Here is a 21,587-nt window from a genome sequence, read left to right as displayed (position 1 = left end):
ACCAAATGCTGCAAAATGGAACACTTTCGCCATCTAGATCAAACAGATCGTACTCTTAACTGAAGGGCAGTAATTTGTTCAAATAAAACATGAATTATGAAGTCGTGATTAGGTGACTCAGAATGGTGACGAGTGAGACAAAGAAACAGTTCTTTTTTTAAAAATACATCGTGGGGCAATGGCAGAGCCACGTGGCACTCAGCGAGAATTGACAAGTGTTTAAACCCAGGGCACATCACCAGTGTGAACTTTTCCAGCTCTTGCACAAACTATTTAACACACTAAGAATGCCATTCTGTGTCAAATGGATTATCGGATGCATCCATTATTAATTGGGCTGAGAAAACCCAATGCAATTTTATCTGGGGCCCTTGATACCAGGAAGTCGAAAGACACATTCACCCAATCTTTCTGGATTGATTTGAACACAGGGGTTGAAAGATCAGGAAGAAGCTCTGTCCAGGTTCAATTTCCAGTGACCACACTTAATTTTCCCCAGCCAACAAATCTCTGTTCCCCAAAACTGAAATTGGAGTTGATTAAAGCAACAGAAAGCCTACTGAACCCCTTCACTTACTTGTTCATGAGGTCAAATCCTTGATCAGATAAAAGGGCCCCAAACCTCTTACGGAGGTTGTTGAACGGATATTCGGTAAAGGTCATTTTCTTCACTGCAGGAAGTTCATTATAACCTGGCCAGATCTTCTCACTTGGTGTGCCCAACTCCTGTAAGGAGAAAGTAATTACAGCTCAATTTGATGTAACAAGAGCAAATTGCATTTTAACTTGAAGCTTGCACTTTTCACGACCCTGTATATGTAGATGTATCAGTGTAGCTATAAAGAAAATATAAAGGAAATCCTAAAGCAACCTACTTACCTGTTAGTCCATCTACCGACTGGAATCTAGGGCGTCATTTTATCAAGTTTTGAGGTTTTGATGATCCACAAGACAGAAGGGGGAACAGAAAGGTCAGCACTCAATGTAGCAAAGGAATCAATGGACCTGATGCCCTTGCTACAAAGAGGCAGGTTTGAAAAAAGCTGCATTGCAGGAACATAGACCGATTAGTAGAGAGCAGAAAGTGAACAGTTCAGGCACTGGCCTCACGTTTGAGCAAAATCATGTTGTGTGCATGTTTTAATAAGTCACACACCTTAAAAATTTTGTTAATCTGATCGATTTCTGATTTCCCCGGAAACAGAGGTTTCTGAGTTAGAAACTCAGCAAAGATGCAGCCCACTGACCACAGATCAATAGCAGTCGAGTATTCCTACAAAGAAAACACAACAGTAAGATGCCAGCAGCAGCGTTTTCATACATTTATTTTCAAAAATAAAATTTCCCACACCAAAGATTAAAAATCTCTGAATAGACAGAGATAATTAAAGAGAAACATATTTAAATAAGAAAATCAGAATCTGTCATGTAGGGGTGTTAGCATGACTAGGCTTAATATCTTTCCTCCTGAATTACCCAAAATTAAAAACCAGTCATCCGATAGTGAGTCCATCTCAACACAGTGAGATATTGGCCGCTTCAAATAAATGTCCAGGCAAATCCAATTTTATACAACTACTGCAGCGAGCCACAAGACTGTCGATTGTAATTCACAGATTCTGCATGTCTACTGCAAAACATGCTCCACATTCACCTTAAATTAATGGAACAGACATTTTACTTCCACTGAAATGAACCAGCTACATATTACAATATGCAGTTAAATCAGACAAGTGTATTTGTTCAGAGTGGGGAGTGGGCACAACTTCTTAGCAAACTTGCACCAAAACACCATTTTAAACCTATGCCATTTTACGATGCACTATTTCTATAGGGCTAATGGAAACCTAAATAATGGATTGATAAAGCCACCAGAACACTGGCAAGGTACAGTCCAATAACATAGCAGCTACATAACACAAGTAGATTGGTTGCATAGAGACAATTCATATCTTTATGTTGGTCTGCAGAGTCAAATCAAAAGCACAGATACTACTGCAAATTTCAGAAACATTTATCCAGCCCGCTCCCAGGCTCCGCTCACTAACCTTTGCTCCAAGTAGCAGCTCAGGGGTTCGATACCAGAGAGTTACTACCACTGGTGTGTAAGGCTTCAATGGGGAGCCATATTCTCGAGCAAGTCCAAAGTCGCCAATCTAGAGAATGTTCAGTAAAACGTGTTTTAAATTATTACACGGGCAAGTATCACCAGAACAACTCAGGAATATCTTTTAGTATTCTACAAATATTAAGTACTTCAAAGGGAACACTGCATCTACACAGGCTTTATCTGATGTGGAATCAGCATCATTGAATTTGCTGATCTTAAAAAGAAAACAGACACTTTACTACTTCCTTTAAATATTATTTACCACTGATGTAATCTACAATTGAACAATGAATACACATTGGATATGCCAACTTGCACCTGGTTGGAAAGAGCATCAGTAATTAGCAATCAGTTATTAATGTGAAGACATCGATAGCATAGCCCTGGGAGGTTTGAATGCTTGTGTCAAAGAGTAGTCAGTGCAATTCTGCATCAGATCCCATTCTTGGCTTAAATGTTATGAGGGAGGCAACAAACAGAGGAAGGGTTCTTTGAAAAGAACAACTGGGAGGAAAAGGGATTAATCATATTTCCTTTTCAGTCATTCTTTACCATTCTCATGTATCTATACCAGAATAAAAGACTAAATACAGTAAGGAATCTTGCTGAGACCTGTACGACGAGGGAAATTAGAAAGCACCTCATTAAACAGGGGAAAAGAGTTTCACAATAAGAACTAATGAAACATGGAGACAGCACTGTGAATTATATATTGTCTAATTTAGGACTGAGAAAAGAAACTGCAAAACTAGGAATGTGTATGTCTATGAAAACTGTATACACTCTGAATGATCACCAACGCACAGGATCTGGAGGAAGGGGGACTAAAGCACCAGTCTATCAAAGTGGAAACACACCAGTAAAATTTACTGTCCCACTGTAGCAGGACTGACCTTTAGGATTCCTGAATGGCTGAGTAGGAGATTGGATGTCTTTAAGTCTCGGTGTAAAATCCAGTTATCGTGAAGATGTCGAACACCTTTTAGAAGTTGTATCATAAGCGTTTTAACTTCCCCTGGAAACGGATTTTAAAAATTGGTGAGTTTTCACATGTAGGTGGTTCCATCACCTGGCCCAAATCAACAATACTGTGACGATTGCAGCAACAGTGTGTTTGCCCCCCTCAACATTTCCACAACTGCTGATACGGCCAATGGCCAACTCCTATCTGTGGTAACGCATTATCACAATCACATTCCTACATCATCCTGTAATAGTTCCCCTCACACAGTCACACTCATTGTGTTTCAAGCTTCAATCCTTAGCCTTCATATTCCTCACGTACACATGGCTTCTTTGGCAGCATTACACGCACAGCTGGAATTAACTTTACCCAGCTTTATTTCTCCACAACCTCCCTTCAGCCCACTGTTGTTTCTGTGCTCTGTCTTGAAATGGATGAACACAGTAACACCAGGTTAAAGTCCAACAGGTTTATTTGGTAGCAAACGCCACTAGCTTTCGGAGCGCTGCTCCTTTGTCAGGTGAGTGGGAGATCCCACTCACCTGACAAAGGAGCAGCGCTCCGAAAGCTAGTGGCGTTTGCCACCAAATAAACCTGTTGGACTTTAACCTGGTGTTGTAGGACTCCTTACTGTGTTTACCCCAGTCCAATGCCGGCATCTCCACATCCTGAAATGGATGAGCCAGAACATTCTTTAGACAAGTTATGAAAATGACTGTAATAAATCTAGTAATATGTAGGTTAGCATCAAAAATGGCAATGAAAGTTGCTGGCCGTAATAATCCCCACTAACATCCTTCATGGAATGGAACCTGCCACCCCCACCCAGTCTGACATGTCTATGACTGGACTCCAGTCCCATGTTTCAGGGTTGATTCAGGGCTCTTAGAGCAACATGATGAAGGGAAATACTCTGCCAGTGTTCCCCACATCTCAAGATTAATTATTTACACAGAGCATGCTGGTAAGCAATAGAACAGAAATAGTTACATGAGGCTGATAGGAAGTCTGAAGTTTGGTTCCACCCAGTGGCCAAGTTACATACTGCATGTACATTTCAAAAGCACATCGGCAGATGTAATATTTAATGCCAACAATCAGACAGGTTGATAAAAGCCCACATTCCTAAAACGCATTCAACCACCAAGGTTCAGTAATTACTTTATAATCTACAGATTCAAAGTGAATGCAGCAGAGAGGTGTGTGTTGTGCTGGAGCTATTGACAGCTTGGTCCTCATCACAATATCAAATATGGGGCCGGACTTATTTAACATAATTATGCAAACATTCAAAGTCATCCAAAGTACATTTCCTATAAGAATGATCATTACAAATACTTAGTAATGAAGCATCTCATATACACAAGACACTCGGCAAAAAAGTGGGGGGGGGTGGGGGGTTACTTAAGATGGTCCAGATGTGGACTTTAATCCTCAAGTTTCTCACACAAAACTCTCTAAAATACAAACATATAGAAATATTATCAAACTTTGCCATCCTCACTTGGATGTCACTAGCCTGCAAAAATTTAAAAATTACAATAATTTGATTCCAACTTCATGGAGCAACTGTAAGCAATGTTCTGAAATGAGCAGCCAACATTACAAGTCACAGCAATAATGAGGTGACTTCGCATCAAGTGGGAAATTTATCGAGAGAAGCGGAAACCAGAAAGTGGAAATTTGATATTTTTACCTGTTGTGACCTGGGTTCACCCTTGTGTTTGGCTCTGGAAGCAGTGGAGTCCTTGTCAACTACAATGTTTGTGGACAATATCTTAATTATGTTGCAAGTACCATACTCAACTTGCACAAGGAGCTGAACACAGCATGACTCCCAGCCACACATCAATCCACAGCCACATACAAGATGAACCTCCTACTTCGAAAACCAAATAGGAGCAAGAACTCTTTCAATCTTATGCACAAGTCTGCATAGTGCACAGAATCCAGTATACCTTCATTATAAATCATAACCACATTAAACAGAAAGTCAAAGTGAAAAACTGAGAAGTCAGTTAATCTGAGAATGCTAACCTAGATACTGGCAGCTTTCAGTGAAGCCAAGGTATATGTTTGCCATTAGAATTTAAGACAGAAGTAATTCTGAAGGAAGTTTTTGAATCCTTACAGTAGACTACTTTGTTGTAATGCAGAAATATTAAGCATAAAAACTACATTATTTCCATATGTATTAACATTTATATCTTTAATATTTCTGACCACAATATGCAACAAGATTACTGTACCTGGTAAGAATGGTTGCTTCATAGTTTCCATTAAACTTTTGAGGTCATGTTCAACATAATTCATTACTATATATATCTTATCCATGTTGCTTCCCACTACAATTTCCTGAAAAAAGTAAAAGGAGATTCAATAAATATCCATTTTCACATACAATATTACCTCTCAATAGTACACTGCACTCATACAGCACACTCAACACTCCTGGAGAACACAGTAACTGCAGCATTGTCTAGACTCTACAGACACAATTTTATACATAACCTACAATTCTTTTAACTAACAGAGTTTAATTATATCCCCCCTCTTCAGCCCCCTCACACACAACTGCATTCCAGTGGACAGCACAAGTTTAACCAGTGTGTCAAATATAACACTTCACACTCAAACCATCAAATGGAAAGGAAAAAATGTGCACATTTTGCTGAAATATTTCAGTCTAAACTATACTTAACACGACACCGGCTAATTATCAGGGTGACTTCAGATATCCTAGAATTTCTCTGTCCCACACACATTTGAATGTTCTTTACTTACTCTAACAGTGACAATGTTTGGATGCTGTGCTTTCAATATGGTGTTGATTTCCCGTAGGGATGTAATCGGAAATCCTTCCTTCTCCTTTTCCATTTTTAATCGTTTCAAAGCCACTATTTCATCTGAAACAAACAAAATTCCCATGTGAAACAAATTAATACTAACATTCCATCTAGTAACATTTTCATGATTCCTTGGTATAAAGGCATCATTTGTATGTTTAGGTCATTTACAAAGGCATAGCGAGAATTCTACAAGGCCAGAGGGTTCAAGTGTCTGGATCAGGCAGAGGCTGGGAACTGACTGAGTTCTTATCCTCCTTATACCAAAAAAACCTAAGGAAAGTTCACTCTATAATTGTTTGGAGCTGTGCGGCTATTTTTTGAGAGCGACAGTCAAGGTGATAATTCTGGTCATCACTTAGTGAAACATTCAGAACGGATGGAGAGTTGTGCGAATGTCTGATTATTGTCCTGTACAGAGAAAGCAGGGTCTGTTCCTAGAATCCGTATACACAAAAGAAGCGCTCGCTCAGAGCTCAACCTGTTGCAGTCAGACCTGATCAAAGCGCTGATAGTCATTCTTCACTAATTGTTGTAGTGACATCCGGTTCTCAATGGCATCAGACTAAATCTCCCCAGACCTCCCAGCAATACTGGTGCTTTGCTTTATTTAATCTACAGTGATGCCCAGGATATTGCCATCACCATCGGCTACTTTGCAAAATAAATGCAAAAAGTGAACAAAATGCACAAAACCTGATGCAAAGTGTTCTAAAATAGAGGGAAAAGGCCGAATTAACAGAGGAAACAAGTCTCACTTGTGCACATTCCTGTCTGACAGTTCAGCTCTACTTCTTCTGCTTTATTGAAGCCATAGTCAAGTCCTGCCTAAACATTTCAACATCTTAGCCCATGTCCATGGGGTTGACAGCGTAATGGTTACATTAACCCAAACTAGCGGATTTTCACAGTAACTTCATTGCAGTGTTAATGTAAGCCTACTTGTGACGCTAATAAATAAACTTTAAAAAAAAAGTTAGAGAACTTTACTTCGGTTTTGAAAATCCAATAATAAAAATCTGGAATCAGTAAAAGTGACTGTGGGGCTGTCAGATTGCTGTAAAATTCCAACCAACTCGATAATTATCAGGGTGATTGGATAGCATTGTGATAATGTCACTGCACGAGAGGCCTGGACTCAATCTGGAAACATAAATTCAAATTCCACCATGGATCTGGAGGAATTTAAATTCAATTAATGAATAAAAATCTGGAATAAAATGCTCGTCTCATTAATAGTGACCATGAAACTACCAGATTGAGTCACTAATGCCCTGCATCATCTTTACTGACTCAGGCCTATGGGTGACTGCGGACCAACACACAATGTGGCGGTGGTTTTCTAAAATGGCCGAGCAAGACAGCACATTGGTGTAGGTGGCTCACCATCACCTGCTCAAGGGCAATTAAAAGTCTAATGATAATTATGAAATCATTGTCGATTGTCATAAAAACATAAATTAGTTCATCATTAATAAGCTAATATTCATTAGTGAACATCAGGTTCACTAATGTCCTTTAGGGAAGGAAATCTGCCATCCCTACCCTGGTCTGGCCTACATGTGACTCCAGGGCCACAGCAATGTGGTTGACTCTTAAATGCCCTCTGAAAAATGAAGGGCAATTTGAGATGGACATTAAATGCTGGCCCAGCCAGTGACGGCCACAACCCATGACAGAATTTTTAAAAATTAAGAACAGGTAATAAATGCTGACCTTGCCAGCGATGCTCACACATCTCTAGTTGTCCTGAATGAATTTTTTTTTTAAATCATTATGGTCGGAGCGCTATCATCCTTGTCCATTCTAGCCTCATGCGGCTCCAGTCCTGAACAAGGTGCTTCAATCTTAAGGGTCCTCTGAAATGACCTGGCATCAAATTGCTCCAAAGAACATGAATCCTCACCTTCAACACCGGGGTGGCACAGTGACACAGTGTTTAACACTGCTGCCTCACAGCGCCAGGAACCCGGGTTCAATTCAATTCAGGTGACTGTGTGGAGTTTGCATGTTCTCTCCATGCCTGCGTGGGATTCCTCCGGGTACTCCGGTTTCCTCCCACACTCCAAAGATGTGTGGGTTAGGCTGATGGGCCATGCTCAATTGTCCCTTAGAGTCAGGGGGATTAATAGGGATAGGGCATGGGTGGGATGCTTGTATTGAGACGGTGCAGTCACGATGGGCCAAATGGCTTTCTGTACTGTAGGGATTCTATGAGTTGCGGTCTTTGGGCTAGGTTTCCGTTCTGCGAGTTTCCCGTCCAGTAGGAACATCTATGATTTTCAGGACAACTAGAGATGTGAAATAAATCGTGATGTCCACACCCTATCAATAAAATTTTAAAACCATCCATAATGAAATATTAGAGTACCCCCATTCCCAGCTTTGGTCTGAATACTTTGATGGGGTTTATATTAACCGATAAAACTATCTTCAAGTAATCCAGAAACTTCATCTGCCATTACCAGCTTTATCACAGTTCAAGTTGTGCAATGTTTAAATTGAACTAAATATCGAACTGTCTGAATTGCAGAATATGGCAAGGGCCAATGGGTAGCTGTCTACAATGTTAAAAAGGATCACTCACCTGTCTTTTTGTCCTTCGCTCTATATACCACACCGTATGTTCCTTCTTCAATTCTATTAAGACACTGAAATTCTTCTACACTGCGGCAACCCTTAAAACAAAGTTAAATGATAATTAATTAGAGCAGTAATTGTGGATGCTGCTTTATTACATTTCAAAGATGTGGCAAGTGTTGCAGAAATGCAGCATTTTCTTTATTACCAGAATGGTAATAGTTTTACTGCACAGTAAATCTGGTCACTGACACTGCCCAGTGTATAAACAGGATAGACAATGATATTTGGAAGAAAGTGAAACATCTTGTTTAGTTTATTTATTAATCACAAGTAGGCTTACATTAACACCGCAATGAGGTTACTATGGAAATCGCCTCGTTGTCACACTCCGGCGCCTGTTCAGGTACACTGAGTGAGAGAATTTAGCACGGCCAATGCACCTAACCAGCACATCTTTCGGACTGTGGGAGGAAACCGGAACACCTGGAGGAAACCCATGCAGACACGGGAGAATGTGCAAACTCCACACAGACAGTGACCCAAGCCAGGAATCGAACCCGGGTCCCTGGCGCTGTGAGGCAGCAGTGCTAACCGCTGTGCCGCCCTGGAGGTGCAGCAAGAATAATTACATGAGCATCTGAGCAAGAATTAAAAATACGGCTGATATTACAAGTTCTTTAAACACACTTGCAAGCGATCCATATCAGGTCATCCTTTTTGAGCCATGGAGATACTGTAAATTAAAAATGCTTAGATCTGGTGGCAACATGATTTTTGTCTTCTTTCTACAACTCCACCTGCTAGGCTAAACTATATTTAGTGTAATGACATTGCCCTTTCCCACTGCATCTGCAAGATCCATGCAGATATGAAATATTTGGGTTATTCCTTGTTGCTGTCAGATTGCTGTGCACTGTGATATTTTTATCATTTTGCTTTTTGTTTGGAGAAAGGGCAGAGTAACTGCCCTGTAATTCCACTAATAATTTTACAAGATTTGTCCAACGTTCTAACTAAGACGCTGGTTAAATACCTGAAGGGCAGGCAAGTATTGTGGCAGCTCCTTCTTCAACTCAACCGGTGAAACCGGAGGGGAATCAGGAACATACTCCCCCTCAGTGGGAGTGTTTGAGATTGGACTTTCCTCCTCCTCCATCTCCTCCTCATCCTCCTCCACACTCTCTTCTGAATCATGATCAAACTTTGACTCTGTAACTAACAAATTCAGTATCAGGAAATACAAAAAAAACCTACACAAGCGTAAATTACAAATTGGATTTTGGCACTGGATGCGAGGCAAAAACGGTGTTTACCTATCTGGATGTGGTTTCCATTCTGCCTTTCTTCATCACTGTGTTCCTCTTCTTCACTAATTTCTCCTAAAACAAAGAAAGGCAAACACTTTAAACAATGAAACGCTGCTCAAATCTAAATCCTTCAGGTAGTTACTTCACCAAAGATGCACATTCTTGGCCTATTAGGATCAGTTAAGCAAGGACAGATTAGCTGCTCAATTCACATCTGAACTCACATCACCATTTGGACAGGAGGGGACATTGCATCCATTTGAAATCATTTTATTAATAAAGACACTCTTACAAAGCCATGGCACAGTCATACAGAACTATTCATTACCAAGACGCAGCTGTTTAACTGGTTCCAAAGTCTGCACACCTAAAATAATTAAATTCTCACCAGGGGATTGTTCAGATTCACCCTCAGATGCACTGGGGGACTCTTCAGATCCCTCGCTGCTGCTCTCTTCCTCAGAGGCAGTTGCAGACCCTATTAAAGAAATTCAGGAACAAAAACAGCATAGATGGTCATAAAGGAGGTGTCACAATAACGAACTGTTTTTAAAACCAACAGTTTTAGGTAATTACATAATAAAAATTACTTTGCTAAAATATACTCTGCACATTCTTCTACAGAGCAAGGCCACAACAGAAGATTAGCATTCCATTCTGAAATCGTGGCGGGGACCCAGGTTTGGAGCACATACTGAGCTTAACTGTGTAGCCACTAAAAGAAATGAACATTAATGGTTAAAATAAATGATTTCACCAATTTCCTGGGATGAGATTAATCACATTATGCATTACTCCCCAACTGAAAAGTTCCAAAACACAAAAAGCTTCAAGAGAAGCTTAAAAGGATTTATCCACAGATTTTCCTTGCCTTCCACTGTGGAAATGTTGCAAGTACAACCTTACTACGAAAGATGCAGTGGATGTAAGATGTTGCGTTCTTCACATCCATTCTAGGGAAAAATGGTAAACAAGAGGTAACATCACATGTCTGTGTCTTACATTAACTTTATAGACAGCATCTCCATGTAAACCTTGCTACACCTTTGGATGTAGATAGGGGGCAGATTCAGCGATGATAATACCATTGAATGTTATGGGGAGGTGGTTAGACACTGTCCTGTTAAAAATGGTCATTGCCTAGCAATTGTGTGGCATAAATATCACTTGCCATTAAACAGGCTAAGCCTGAAAGTTGTCCAGATCTTGCTGCGTGTGGGTACAAATTGTTTAATTATCTGAGGAGCTGCGAGTTGAACGAACACTGCGGAAATCACCAGCAAATATCCCCAATTCTGATGTTGAAGCAGCTGAAGATGATTGGGCCTAGGACACTACCCCGAGGAACTCTTGCAGCGACGTCCTGGGGCTGGGATGACTCAACTCCCACAACAACAAACATCTATTTTTGTGATGGGTATTTTTGTACCAGTAGAGATATGTCCCCGATTCCCAGTGACTTCAGATTTGCTTCTTGATGTCACACTTGGTCATATGCCGCCTTAATGTCAACAGTAGTCACTCTCTTGAATTCCTGTTTTGTCCATGTTTGGACTAAGGATGTAATGAGGCCTGGAGCTGAGTGCTCCTGGTAGGAACCATTTATTAAAGTATTTACAACCTAATGCTCCTGCCCTAGCTTTAAGAAGCCCAGAATATCTTCAATACCTGAGGAAGATTCACCGGATGTTGTCTTTCTTTCACTGTCACTTATGTCCTGCAAATCAGACAGCGGGTCTTTTTCTTCATGCCGTTCCTCCGTTACTACTCAGAACACAAGGTACAGAAAGATTTACAAAAGGGAATATTAGTTGCATCATTCATTAACTCTGCTGGAAAAAATTCCCTTAAACATTTATATATTCCTTTTTGTTTCCTGTCCTCTATTTCTCCTCTTCATTCGCACCATTGATTTCATAACCCATCCCTTTTCTCTTCAGTACTTTGCCTCTTTCTTCTGCTCACCACTATTTCCTAATCACCACCTCCTCCCCGCCCCGCCCACCCCACTTTGAATTACTTTCAGCTTCATGTCAGTTGTATAAGACAAGTGACACAGGCGATCGCAATATTGTGGAACTTGACCCGTCTTAATGAATCAGGGAGGGATGTCCCAGAAGATTTTTCTTGAATTGAGAGCAGGTTTATTTCACCATTCCCTGGAGTTAGTGCTGTTAGCAACGAGTAGAACATGATATTGCATAGCTAGTGAAACTGGCATAATCAGCCCGAATTTCTCCATCCTTTTCATGAGTTTATTACTCAATGCTGGATTGTTACATTCATAAAAATACTACATGCGTGTACAAAATGTTAGCTTTAATACCATATGAGGTACGTGAAGTCCTTCAGATTCTTATGGTGTAACCGCTGTTATTAATTACAAGAAAGTAGTTTAACAACACCAGGTTAAAGTCCAACAGGTTTATTTGGTAGCAAAAGCCACACCTAAAATAATTAAATTCTCACCAGGGGATTGTTCAGATTCACCCTCAGATGCACTGGGGGACTCTTCAGATCCCTCGCTGCTGCTCTCTTCCTCAGAGGCAGTTGCAGACCCTATTAAAGAAATTCCTTTATGACCATCTATGCTGTTTTTGTTCCTGAATTTCTTTAATAGGGTCTGCAACTGCCTCTGAGGAAGAGAGCAGCAGCGAGGGATCTGAAGAGTCCCCCAGTGCATCTGAGGGTGAATCTGAACAACCCCCTGGTGAGAATTTAATTATTTTAGGTGTGGCTTTTGCTACCAAATAAACCTGTTGGACTTTAACCTGGTGTTGTTAAACTTCTTACTGTGTTTACCCCAGTCCAACGCCGGCATCTCCACATCATTAATTACAAGAGACAGAGATGTACTTTGAATATTCGTCAGCTGCGATTTTTCTTGCAGAGGTGGCAGGAAGCCTAGTCATAATTTCACCAGACCTTGATCAAAGCTGGAGACTAGTTCTAATTCAAACTTGCCCATGTTCTGCCTCGCAATTTCTAACCAACATGCTTGCTCGCAAAAATCTTCCATCAGAAACAGAAAATAATACTACTTAAAATAGTCAAATCTACATCAATGCTACACAATGTGTGGTAGAAACAAGATCCACAGCAGGATTCAGCCACCTATGGAAAAACATGCCACCGGTTTTGTAACAGGTCTTTCAGGCATCAGTTCTGCGACCAAGTCACTGTTAATTTGGTTAAGCCAATACACCAAATTTGCACAGAATTCTCAATGTGGTTCAGACGTTGTGGAGAATGGATGGATGTATTTGGATTTTCAGACGGCTTTTGATAAGGTCCCACACAAAAGGTTAGTATATAAAATTAGAGCGCCTGGGATTGGGGCCAATATACTGGTATGAATCGAGAATTGGATCACAGACAGAAAACAGAGTGGGAATAAATGGATCAGTCTCAGGATGGCAGGTTGTTATTAGTGAGGTACCACAAGGATCGGTGCTGGGGCTACAACTGTTCACAATCTATATAAATGATTCGGATGTGGGGATAGAACCCTACAGTGCAGGTCCATCAAGACTACACCAAAAACAATCCCGCCCAGGCAATATTCCCGTAACCCCACATATTTGCGCCGCTAATCTCTCTCACCTACGCATCGCAGAACACTATAGGGCAATTTAGCATGGCCAATCAACCTAGCCCGCACATCTTTGGGAAGAAACCCACACAGACACGAGGAGTATGCGCAAACTCCACACATCAGTTTCATTTAATCAATTGTAACATTTCAAAATTTGCTGATGACACTAAACGAGGGAACTTAATGGTGTCAGTGGTAGCCATGACGTGGATTTGCCGGCGTTGGACTGGGGTGGGCACAGTAAGTAGTCTCACAACATCAGGTTAAAGTCCAACAGATTTATTTGGTAGCACGAGCTTTCGCAGCGTTGCCCCTTCATCAGGTGATGAAGGGGAAACACTCCGAAAGCTCGTGCTACCAAATAAACCTGTTGGACTTTAATCTGGTGTTGTGAGACTGTGCCTAGTGAACTTAAGTTTGAGGAGGATGCAAGGAGGCTCCAAGAAGGCATGGCTATGATAAGTGAATAGGCTCAAACTTTGCAGATGGAATATAATGTGGATAAGTGCGAAGTTATTCACTTTGGTTGAAAGCACAGTGATTGTCTGAGTGGCTGTGAGGGGAGTTTCAACAATTGTTTTTTCTTGAAACCTTTTTTCTTTTGAAATTTAGTTCGTCATGCCAAACCTTATCTTTCCGAAATTTGCTTACTGGCCCCATGAGTGAAGAAAATATCCAAATGTGGCCCTTTGAACCAAAATGTTAGACATGCCTGATCTAATCGAATGACGAAGCAGGTTAGACAAGCGGGATGATCTACTCTTGGTCCTAGATTCCTATGTAAAACATGTCGTGTAAGATTCCCCTCAGTGTTAAATTAATCATTTGATGACCATACCAATTTTTCTTCCAACCCCGGGTTCAATCCTCTCTGTGTGACACCACATTGGGCTATGACTTCTGCGATGAGATTTTAATTTTTCACTGTATCCCACCTTCGATCCTCTGTGGTGCATCATGGCTGAAGGAACAGGAAAAATACTAGTCAAATCCAATTAAACAAAATGGTGAAGCATTAAAACATTTAAAAGGCTGTATTTCTGAAAAGATTAGCTTTAAATGTCCTGGCACAATCTTCTAGGATGTTAAGTGTCAGCTGCATCCCGTGTTTTATCTCGGTCTTAGCTCCCTATTCTAGAGCAGTTGCAGCTAGAAGATCAGAGAGTCATTGAGTTTTACAGCCCAGAAAGAGGCCCTTCAGCCCATCGTGCCTGTGCTGTCCATCAAGCGCCTATCTATTCTAATCCCATTTTCCAGCACTTGGTCCGTAGCCTTGAATGTTTTGGTGTTTAAAGTGTTCATCTAATTGCTTCTTATATGTGAGGATTCTACCCCTACCATCCTGTTAGACAGCAAGTTCTAGATTCCCACCCCCTCTGGGTGAAAAAGTTTTTCCTCAAATCCCCTCTAAATCTCTTGCCCCTTCCTTTAAAATCTATGCTCCCTGGTCATTGAGGAGAAAGGTTTCTTCCTATCTATGTCCTTATATTTTCGGACATCTCAAATCAGATCCCCCCTCAGCCTTTTCTGAATAAAACCCCAGCCTAACCAGCGACTCTTCATAGCTGAAATGCTGCAGCCCAGGCAACATCCTGGTGAACCTCCTCTGCACCCCCTCTAGTGCAATCACATCCTTCCTATAGTATGGTGACCAAAACTGCAAACAGTACTCGAGCTGTGACCTAACAAGTGTTTTATACAGCTCCATCATAACCTCCCTGCTCTTATATTCTATGCCTTAGCTAATAAAGGCAAGTATCCCATATGCCTTCTTAACCACCTTATCATCAGGGATCTTTGGATATGCATGCCAAGGTCTCTCTGATCCTCTGTACTTCCTGCTGATCATTGTGTATTTTCCTGCCTTGTTAGTCCTCCCAAAATGCATCAACTCACACTTTTCAGGGTTACATTTTTGCTGCTGTTCTGCCCGTCTGACCAGCCCGTCTATATCATCCAGTAATCTAAGGCTTTCCTCCTCGCTATTTACCACACCATCAATTTTCATGTCATCTTTGAATTTACTGATCAGACCCCCACATTCACGTCTATATCATTAGTATATTCTACAGACAAGGGACGCAGCACCGATTCCTGCGGTACGCCACTGGACACTGGCTTCCAATCAGAAAAATGACCTTTGACCATTATCCCCAGCCTTCTACCACAATGCCAATTTTGGATCCAATTTACCAAATTGCCCTGGTAAGCTCTTCTTACCTTCTTCATCACTTTCCTATAAGGAACCTTGTCAAAAGCTTTACTGAATTCCATACAGACTATATCAACTGCAATGTCCTCATGTACACACCTAGTCACCGCCTAGGAAATTCAACTTTGTTAGACATGATCTCCAAGCGGAGATTAATTCTCTCCCTCAGAATTTTTTCCAATAATTTTCCTGCCATGATGGATTAACAGTTCTTACTTCTTGATAAAGACGTAATTGGAATAGCAAAAAGTAAAACCAGATCAAACATGCTACATTCTAAGTTTTAAACTGCTCAAACTGAATGCATCAATCACGACTGAATCATTGAGAAAATCTTACAGTGAAACACAAGATGTCATTTCTATCTCCATTTCGCAGTTAATGCCTGGTTATTCATAATGATTTCTCAACTGCCTAATCCCCAACATCCCCATGATCATCTGTCCCATAGCACCCACGCTGCAACAGTATAGAAAAATATACCTAACTAGTAACCCACAGGCTAATGTTCTGGGGACATGGGTTCAAATCCCACTACAGCAACTGGCGGAATTTAAATTCAGTTAGTAAATCTGGGATATACAACTTAAAAATTGTGATTTGATTTTTTGTCACATGTATTGGGATACAGTGAAAAATATTGTTTCTTGCGTGCTAAATAGACAAAAAATACCGTTCATAGAGTACATAGGAGAGAAGGAAAAGAGGTGTATGCAGTTACAGTTAGGGCGTAGAGAAAGATCAACTTCATATAAAGTAGGTCCATTCAAAAGTCTGATGGCAGAAGGGAACTATTCTTGAGTTGGTTTAGTCTCAGTAATGGTGATGATCAGTGACTGTTGTGATTCACTAATGTCCTTTAGGGAAGGAAATCTGTCGTCTTTACCTGGTCCGGCCTAAATGCAACTCCAGATCCACACCAATGTGATCGACTCCTAACTACCTTCTGAAATGGCTGAACAAGCCACTCAATTCAAGGGCAATTAGGGATGGGCAACAAATGCTGGATGTGCAGTGGTGGCTGCATCCCAGTCTCAAATTAGGAAATACTCATTCTAATTCAAACCTTTACACACAGCAGCCTAATGTAACAATCCAGGTGCTGATTGGAGTAATCCAGCCTGAACGTCAGAGGGGCATAAATGAGGGAATGAACTGGGATTGGGCCAGCTGATGTTTTGGAGCCACAAGTAGAGTGTAATTGTGAGGAAACGGGAATGTGGAGGCTGACACACTGAACAGTATGGAGTACACGTATTCTGTGTTTTTTTTAATACCTGGATCATTGCATACATCAGACTTGTCCAACCTTTTCCTTCGAGGGGCCACATTTAATTTTTTTTCTCACTCAAGGGGCCGATGAGAACATTTTGTAAAGGTAAAGTTTGGCACAGCATTGAAATATGAATTTCAATAAAATGTTGAGACACAAGGAAAGGGAACAGCTTACTGAGCAAAAATTACATAATGTCAGAGCAATAATTTGATTTTTTAAAAAGTAGTTAAGATAACCATTTGAGTGCAAGAGGGTCAAATTGTGTTTGTCCAGCTACCAGGCTCGGGGTGCTTACTCACTCACCCTCACTCACTGTGCGAGTTGGTGTGAATGTGTTGGTGCGTGGGGGGAGAGGGTGAACCCTGAGACTGGGAGTGAGCCAAACACTCACTCACCCTACCTGCAGCCACTCTCCACTGCCCACGCCTAGTGACCCTCGTGCCCCCCACTCCACCAGCAGCCAGCCTCGTGCCCCACTCCACAGCAACCACTCCCTGCAACCAGCCACCATCCGCAGACACCTCTCCTCCATTCCTCCCCCCCCCCCCCCCCCCCCCCCCAGTCCCTTGCAGCCCCTCTCCTCTCTCTTCACCTCCCCACTCCATTTCCTCCCTTGCCCCACTCCGGCTGGACAGTCATTCCCCCGCCCCCGCCCGCCGCGCCGACTTCACTCCCTGAAGACCCCCCTGCCTCCCCAACAGATTCACTGCTCTGTCATGTCATTTTCTCAGCCTCAGACTGAAGGACGCTGCTCCTCCAATCAAAGACTGGTTCAGTCCCATCTTTGCTGCTGATAGGATAACCAGTGAGCCTATCAACAGTAAGGATGTGAGAGCAGTGGCGTATGATTGGGGGAGCAGAAACTTGCAGAACCTTCAAATTGACTTACTGGCATTTTAATCATGGGTCTACTGGCCACAGATTGGACAAGCCTGATGTATATAGTTCCAGCATCCGCAGTAAATTGCTTTTATCTGATACATATCACTTAGGTAGTGACATTTGAACAGAATGATCATTTTTGGAATAAAATAACCTGTTTCTAAAAACTAACCGAACTTGTAAGTAGGTTGAGAGTAGGTTCGGCTGCTTTAAGCAGCATAAATACCTTCCCTCCTGATATCGCGTTCTTTACGCCTTTCTCGCTCTTGCATTTGCTCTCTCTCCCTCATTCTCCTCTCCCGTTCCCTCTGACGCTCGAGTTGTTCAAGACGGTCCCTGGAAGATTCACCACAAGGTTGTAAGTTTATAAAAAGCATTCAAAAAGAAAAGTCAACTGGTGTTTTCACATATCACATACAACAGCTCACGTCACTCACCAAGGACTGCCCTGCCCCACATTGCTTGTATCTATAAAAGGTTTCATGTGCCTATCAAAACAAAAACAAAACCCACTTGAATAACCCCACTGTACAATCCAGGTAACTTTATTTCATTTGGTTGGTTTGACACACTTTAGTTTTAGAAAACCAATGCTATGAGCTACGTTCTAGAAGCTTACTTTCACACTATTTTTATTGGAAAGCATCAAAATCTGGTATGTCACAAGATATACAGTTTGTTTCCCCCCTGTTTTTAATGAGGGGGTATGTCTGCTTTGCGGATTAATGTAACATGCTGCCATGATTTTTCAGGGGATCCCAAATCAAGCTTCCTCATGAGGTCACACAAGAACACAATAGGAGCAGGAATAGGCCACAGGGCTCATTGAGCCTGTTCCATTATTCAAGATGATCATGGCTGGTCTTGGGCTTCAACTCCACTTTCCCACCCACTCCCCATATCCCTCAATTCCCTAAGAAATCAAAAATCTGTCCACCTCAGCCTCAACAAGGGAGCTTCCACAACCCGCTAGGGTAGAGAATTCCTAAAGATTCATAACTCTTTTAAACAATATCTCCTCCTCTTCATCCTAAACGATTGGCCTCTTATCCTGAGATAGTGCTTGTGTTTTAGATTCCCAGACTAGTGGAAACGATCTCTCAGCACCCACCCTATTAAGCCTTGCAGAATGAGATCGCCTCTCCTTTTTCTAAACTACAGACAATACAAGTCCAATTTACTCAGCACCCCTCCCCCCCATCTCATCCAGGGATCAATTTGAGGAACCATTTCTGTACCACCTCCTTTACTTAAGCATAGAGACCAAAACTACATGGTAATCCAGATCCTTGTACAACTGTTGCAAGACTTCTTTACCCCTGTTCTCCATGCACTGTCACTGTATGATATCTGTCCTTTGTTGCTAATTTGATAATTTTTTTTGTCTTCCATGAGACTGTTACAAAGGTTGCTTTTCTCCTGAATTTCACACATCTGGAGTGGGAAGAACGGAAATCTTAGAGGGCAGTAGGTTTATAGAGGTGTGCAGAATGATACCATAGGGACACTGAAGTTGAGAATAAGAATTTTAAATTTGAGGTTTTGGAGAAACCAGAATCCAATTGCAGGTGAGTGAAGCAGCTGGTGGGCAAGTGGCACGCTGATATTAATGGAAAGGGAGAAGACTATAGAACATGCCATTGATTTACTACTGCCCACTTTGTGTTTGCGAAGTTGAATTTTACCCAAGTCAGATGGTGAGAGCGCAGCCAAATTACTCTTCATTTATTTATAAAATATATATTTGGCAATTAAACATTCTTGTATCAAAATCCCGGAGTTCCCTGCCTAATGGCATTGTGGGTCAACCCACAGCACATGGGCTGCAACGATTCAAGAAGGCAGCTCACCTCCACCTTCTCTTTTTTTTGTCAAAGTGCACATTTTCCCACATTATACTCCATCTGCCAAATTTTTGCCCACTCACTTAACTGATCAATATCTCTTTGTAGACTCTTTATGTCCTTACTTTCTTACCTCTTATGCCATCAGAAAATTTTAGTTACCATTTATTTGGTCACTTCATCCACTTCACTATAGATTGTAAATCGCTGAGGCCTCAGCACTCTGGCACTCCACTATTGCAAGTTACAGCTTGCAAACCCAAAAATGACACATTTATCCCTACTCTTCTTCCTGTTAGTCACCCAATCCTCTATCAATGCTAATATGTTACCCCCTACACTCAATTTTGATTTAATTTAAATTAATAAGTCTACATTTTAACATGATGCTGTGCACTGCTCACTGATGGCATTGTTCCTACAGTGACGCACCATGAGGCGCCAGTGTAATGTCAGAATGGTGGGATGCAGATTCAGTCCTCTGCTTCACTAATATTATAACCCCAGTTAAACTGATGCAGAAGGCAATACACTAAGTGGAGATGGAAGAGTTAACTGGATGGGAAGCATCCATCATAAATTGGTGGCTAAAACGTCATTGGCCATTTAATTACATACGAGGTATATGGCCTGGAAGAAGGGAGATGGAAAAGTCCCAGCAATTGGTGGAATTAGGTTCAGATAAAACATGTCTCAACAGCAGAAGCAGCTGTGTTCTCCAACTATCGGGAATTGAAAAAACTGATAACCAAGCAACAAGCTGAGCAATTTTGAAAAGACACCGACAAAAACATCAATCTTGATGGTGTCGCAACTCATTTAAAATATGTATTTTTTGATCATTAATTTTGTAGTCGTCAATACAAGGAATGTCAGCAGCGGTAAACGGAACGCATTCCAGTAAACGTAACGTGCTCCAGGATAGGTATCCAGTGTGTATTCTAAAATAGATATTTCACAGCTAGGTGTGGAATCCCAGTTTGTGGGGTGAACCTTTGCTCACTGGTGGGGAAAGAAATCATTGTGCTACATGGCCAGAAAAGCATCAGCAAAGGCTTGCTACATTCCTGGATGGTTGCTTGAGAAAAAACAAAACTTAATTTGGACTGCTATATCAATAGTTTTTTGAGTGCGACGATAATGGAGATTTATTTTTTATTTTCCCCGGTTAAAAAAAGTTACATTCACAATAATTCAAATTGGGGACTGTGCACCTCATTAAACAATACTGTTCACTGAAGGCAATAGATTAGATAAAACAATATCGTAAATAAACAATAGCTTACCTACCCCCTTATTTACATGGGGAGAGAATAGAGCCAACATCTCGAGTCTAGATGACCCTTCATCAAAGCAGTTCACCTACACTCGAAATGTTCCCTCTATTCTTGCTCCACAGATGCTGTCAGACTTGCTGAGATTTTCCAGCATTTTCTGTTTTTGTTTCGGATTCCAGCATCTGCAGTCTTTTGCTTTTATCTACCCCCTTCTTTACATGATTGCTTTGGCCTGAAAATATCCATATGTTAGAATAGTTTAGCTTAACCTCTGGAAGGAGCTCGGCTGTTGAATTTTAAGCTGCACCAGAAATCTCGCTGTGGGCCACAAGCATAATTAGACTTTAATTCCTGCACATGTGCAACAGCATTATCCAATTGTGAGAGACACAGACTATATTTGTATTCATACTTGATGGAAAGAATCATTTTCAGTCTTGTTAAAATTAATTATTTAATACTGCTGCACTGAAGTCTACATGGAAGTGACATGTACATTAAATCCACATATGGATCCTATGCTATGAACATCACCCCTTTAAGTATTCAGCATATCAAATTAAAATTTGCTGTGCTGATCATATGCTGCTTAACCTTTGTTATTCAAAAGATTTATAGCCTAGCTCTCTCATTTCAAGCAGACTGGTGTCAATTCAAGTAGCTTTTTTGTAGTAGCAAAGTTTTGTCTAAA

General features: G+C 41.2%; 1 protein-coding gene across 29 annotated transcripts in view; it reads right to left on the bottom strand.

Moving 5' to 3' along the window:
- cdk11b (cyclin dependent kinase 11B) overlaps positions 1 to 21,587 on the bottom strand; it is a 43,394-nt gene that overhangs the window by 3,890 nt on the left and 17,917 nt on the right. For 9 of the 29 annotated variants that reach the window (XM_078238591.1, XM_078238602.1, XM_078238603.1 and 6 more), the window contains 14 exons: positions 18,213 to 18,263; positions 18,002 to 18,111; positions 14,244 to 14,366; positions 11,479 to 11,574; positions 10,199 to 10,288; positions 9,817 to 9,882; positions 9,537 to 9,718; positions 8,508 to 8,598; positions 5,859 to 5,980; positions 5,324 to 5,429; positions 3,004 to 3,125; positions 2,049 to 2,156; positions 1,157 to 1,273; positions 578 to 726 (listed from right to left, as the gene is read on the bottom strand). In XM_078238591.1, coding sequence (XP_078094717.1) covers positions 578 to 726; positions 1,157 to 1,273; positions 2,049 to 2,156; positions 3,004 to 3,125; positions 5,324 to 5,429; positions 5,859 to 5,980; positions 8,508 to 8,598; positions 9,537 to 9,718; positions 9,817 to 9,882; positions 10,199 to 10,288; positions 11,479 to 11,574; positions 14,244 to 14,366; positions 18,002 to 18,111; positions 18,213 to 18,263 — 1,533 coding nt within the window. The remainder of the gene's footprint in view (positions 1 to 577; positions 727 to 1,156; positions 1,274 to 2,048; positions 2,157 to 3,003; positions 3,126 to 5,323; positions 5,430 to 5,858; positions 5,981 to 8,507; positions 8,599 to 9,536; positions 9,719 to 9,816; positions 9,883 to 10,198; positions 10,289 to 11,478; positions 11,575 to 14,243; positions 14,367 to 18,001; positions 18,112 to 18,212; positions 18,264 to 21,587) is intronic. The other 20 variants (XM_078238618.1, XM_078238606.1, XM_078238619.1 and 17 more) reach the window with 3 other exon arrangements.

Source organism: Mustelus asterias, chromosome 22 (assembly GCF_964213995.1).
Source record: "Mustelus asterias chromosome 22, sMusAst1.hap1.1, whole genome shotgun sequence".
NCBI lineage: Eukaryota > Metazoa > Chordata > Chondrichthyes > Carcharhiniformes > Triakidae > Mustelus > Mustelus asterias.
The sequence above is the reverse complement of the archived record's forward strand: the minus strand, read 5'-3'. Positions and strand labels throughout refer to the sequence as shown.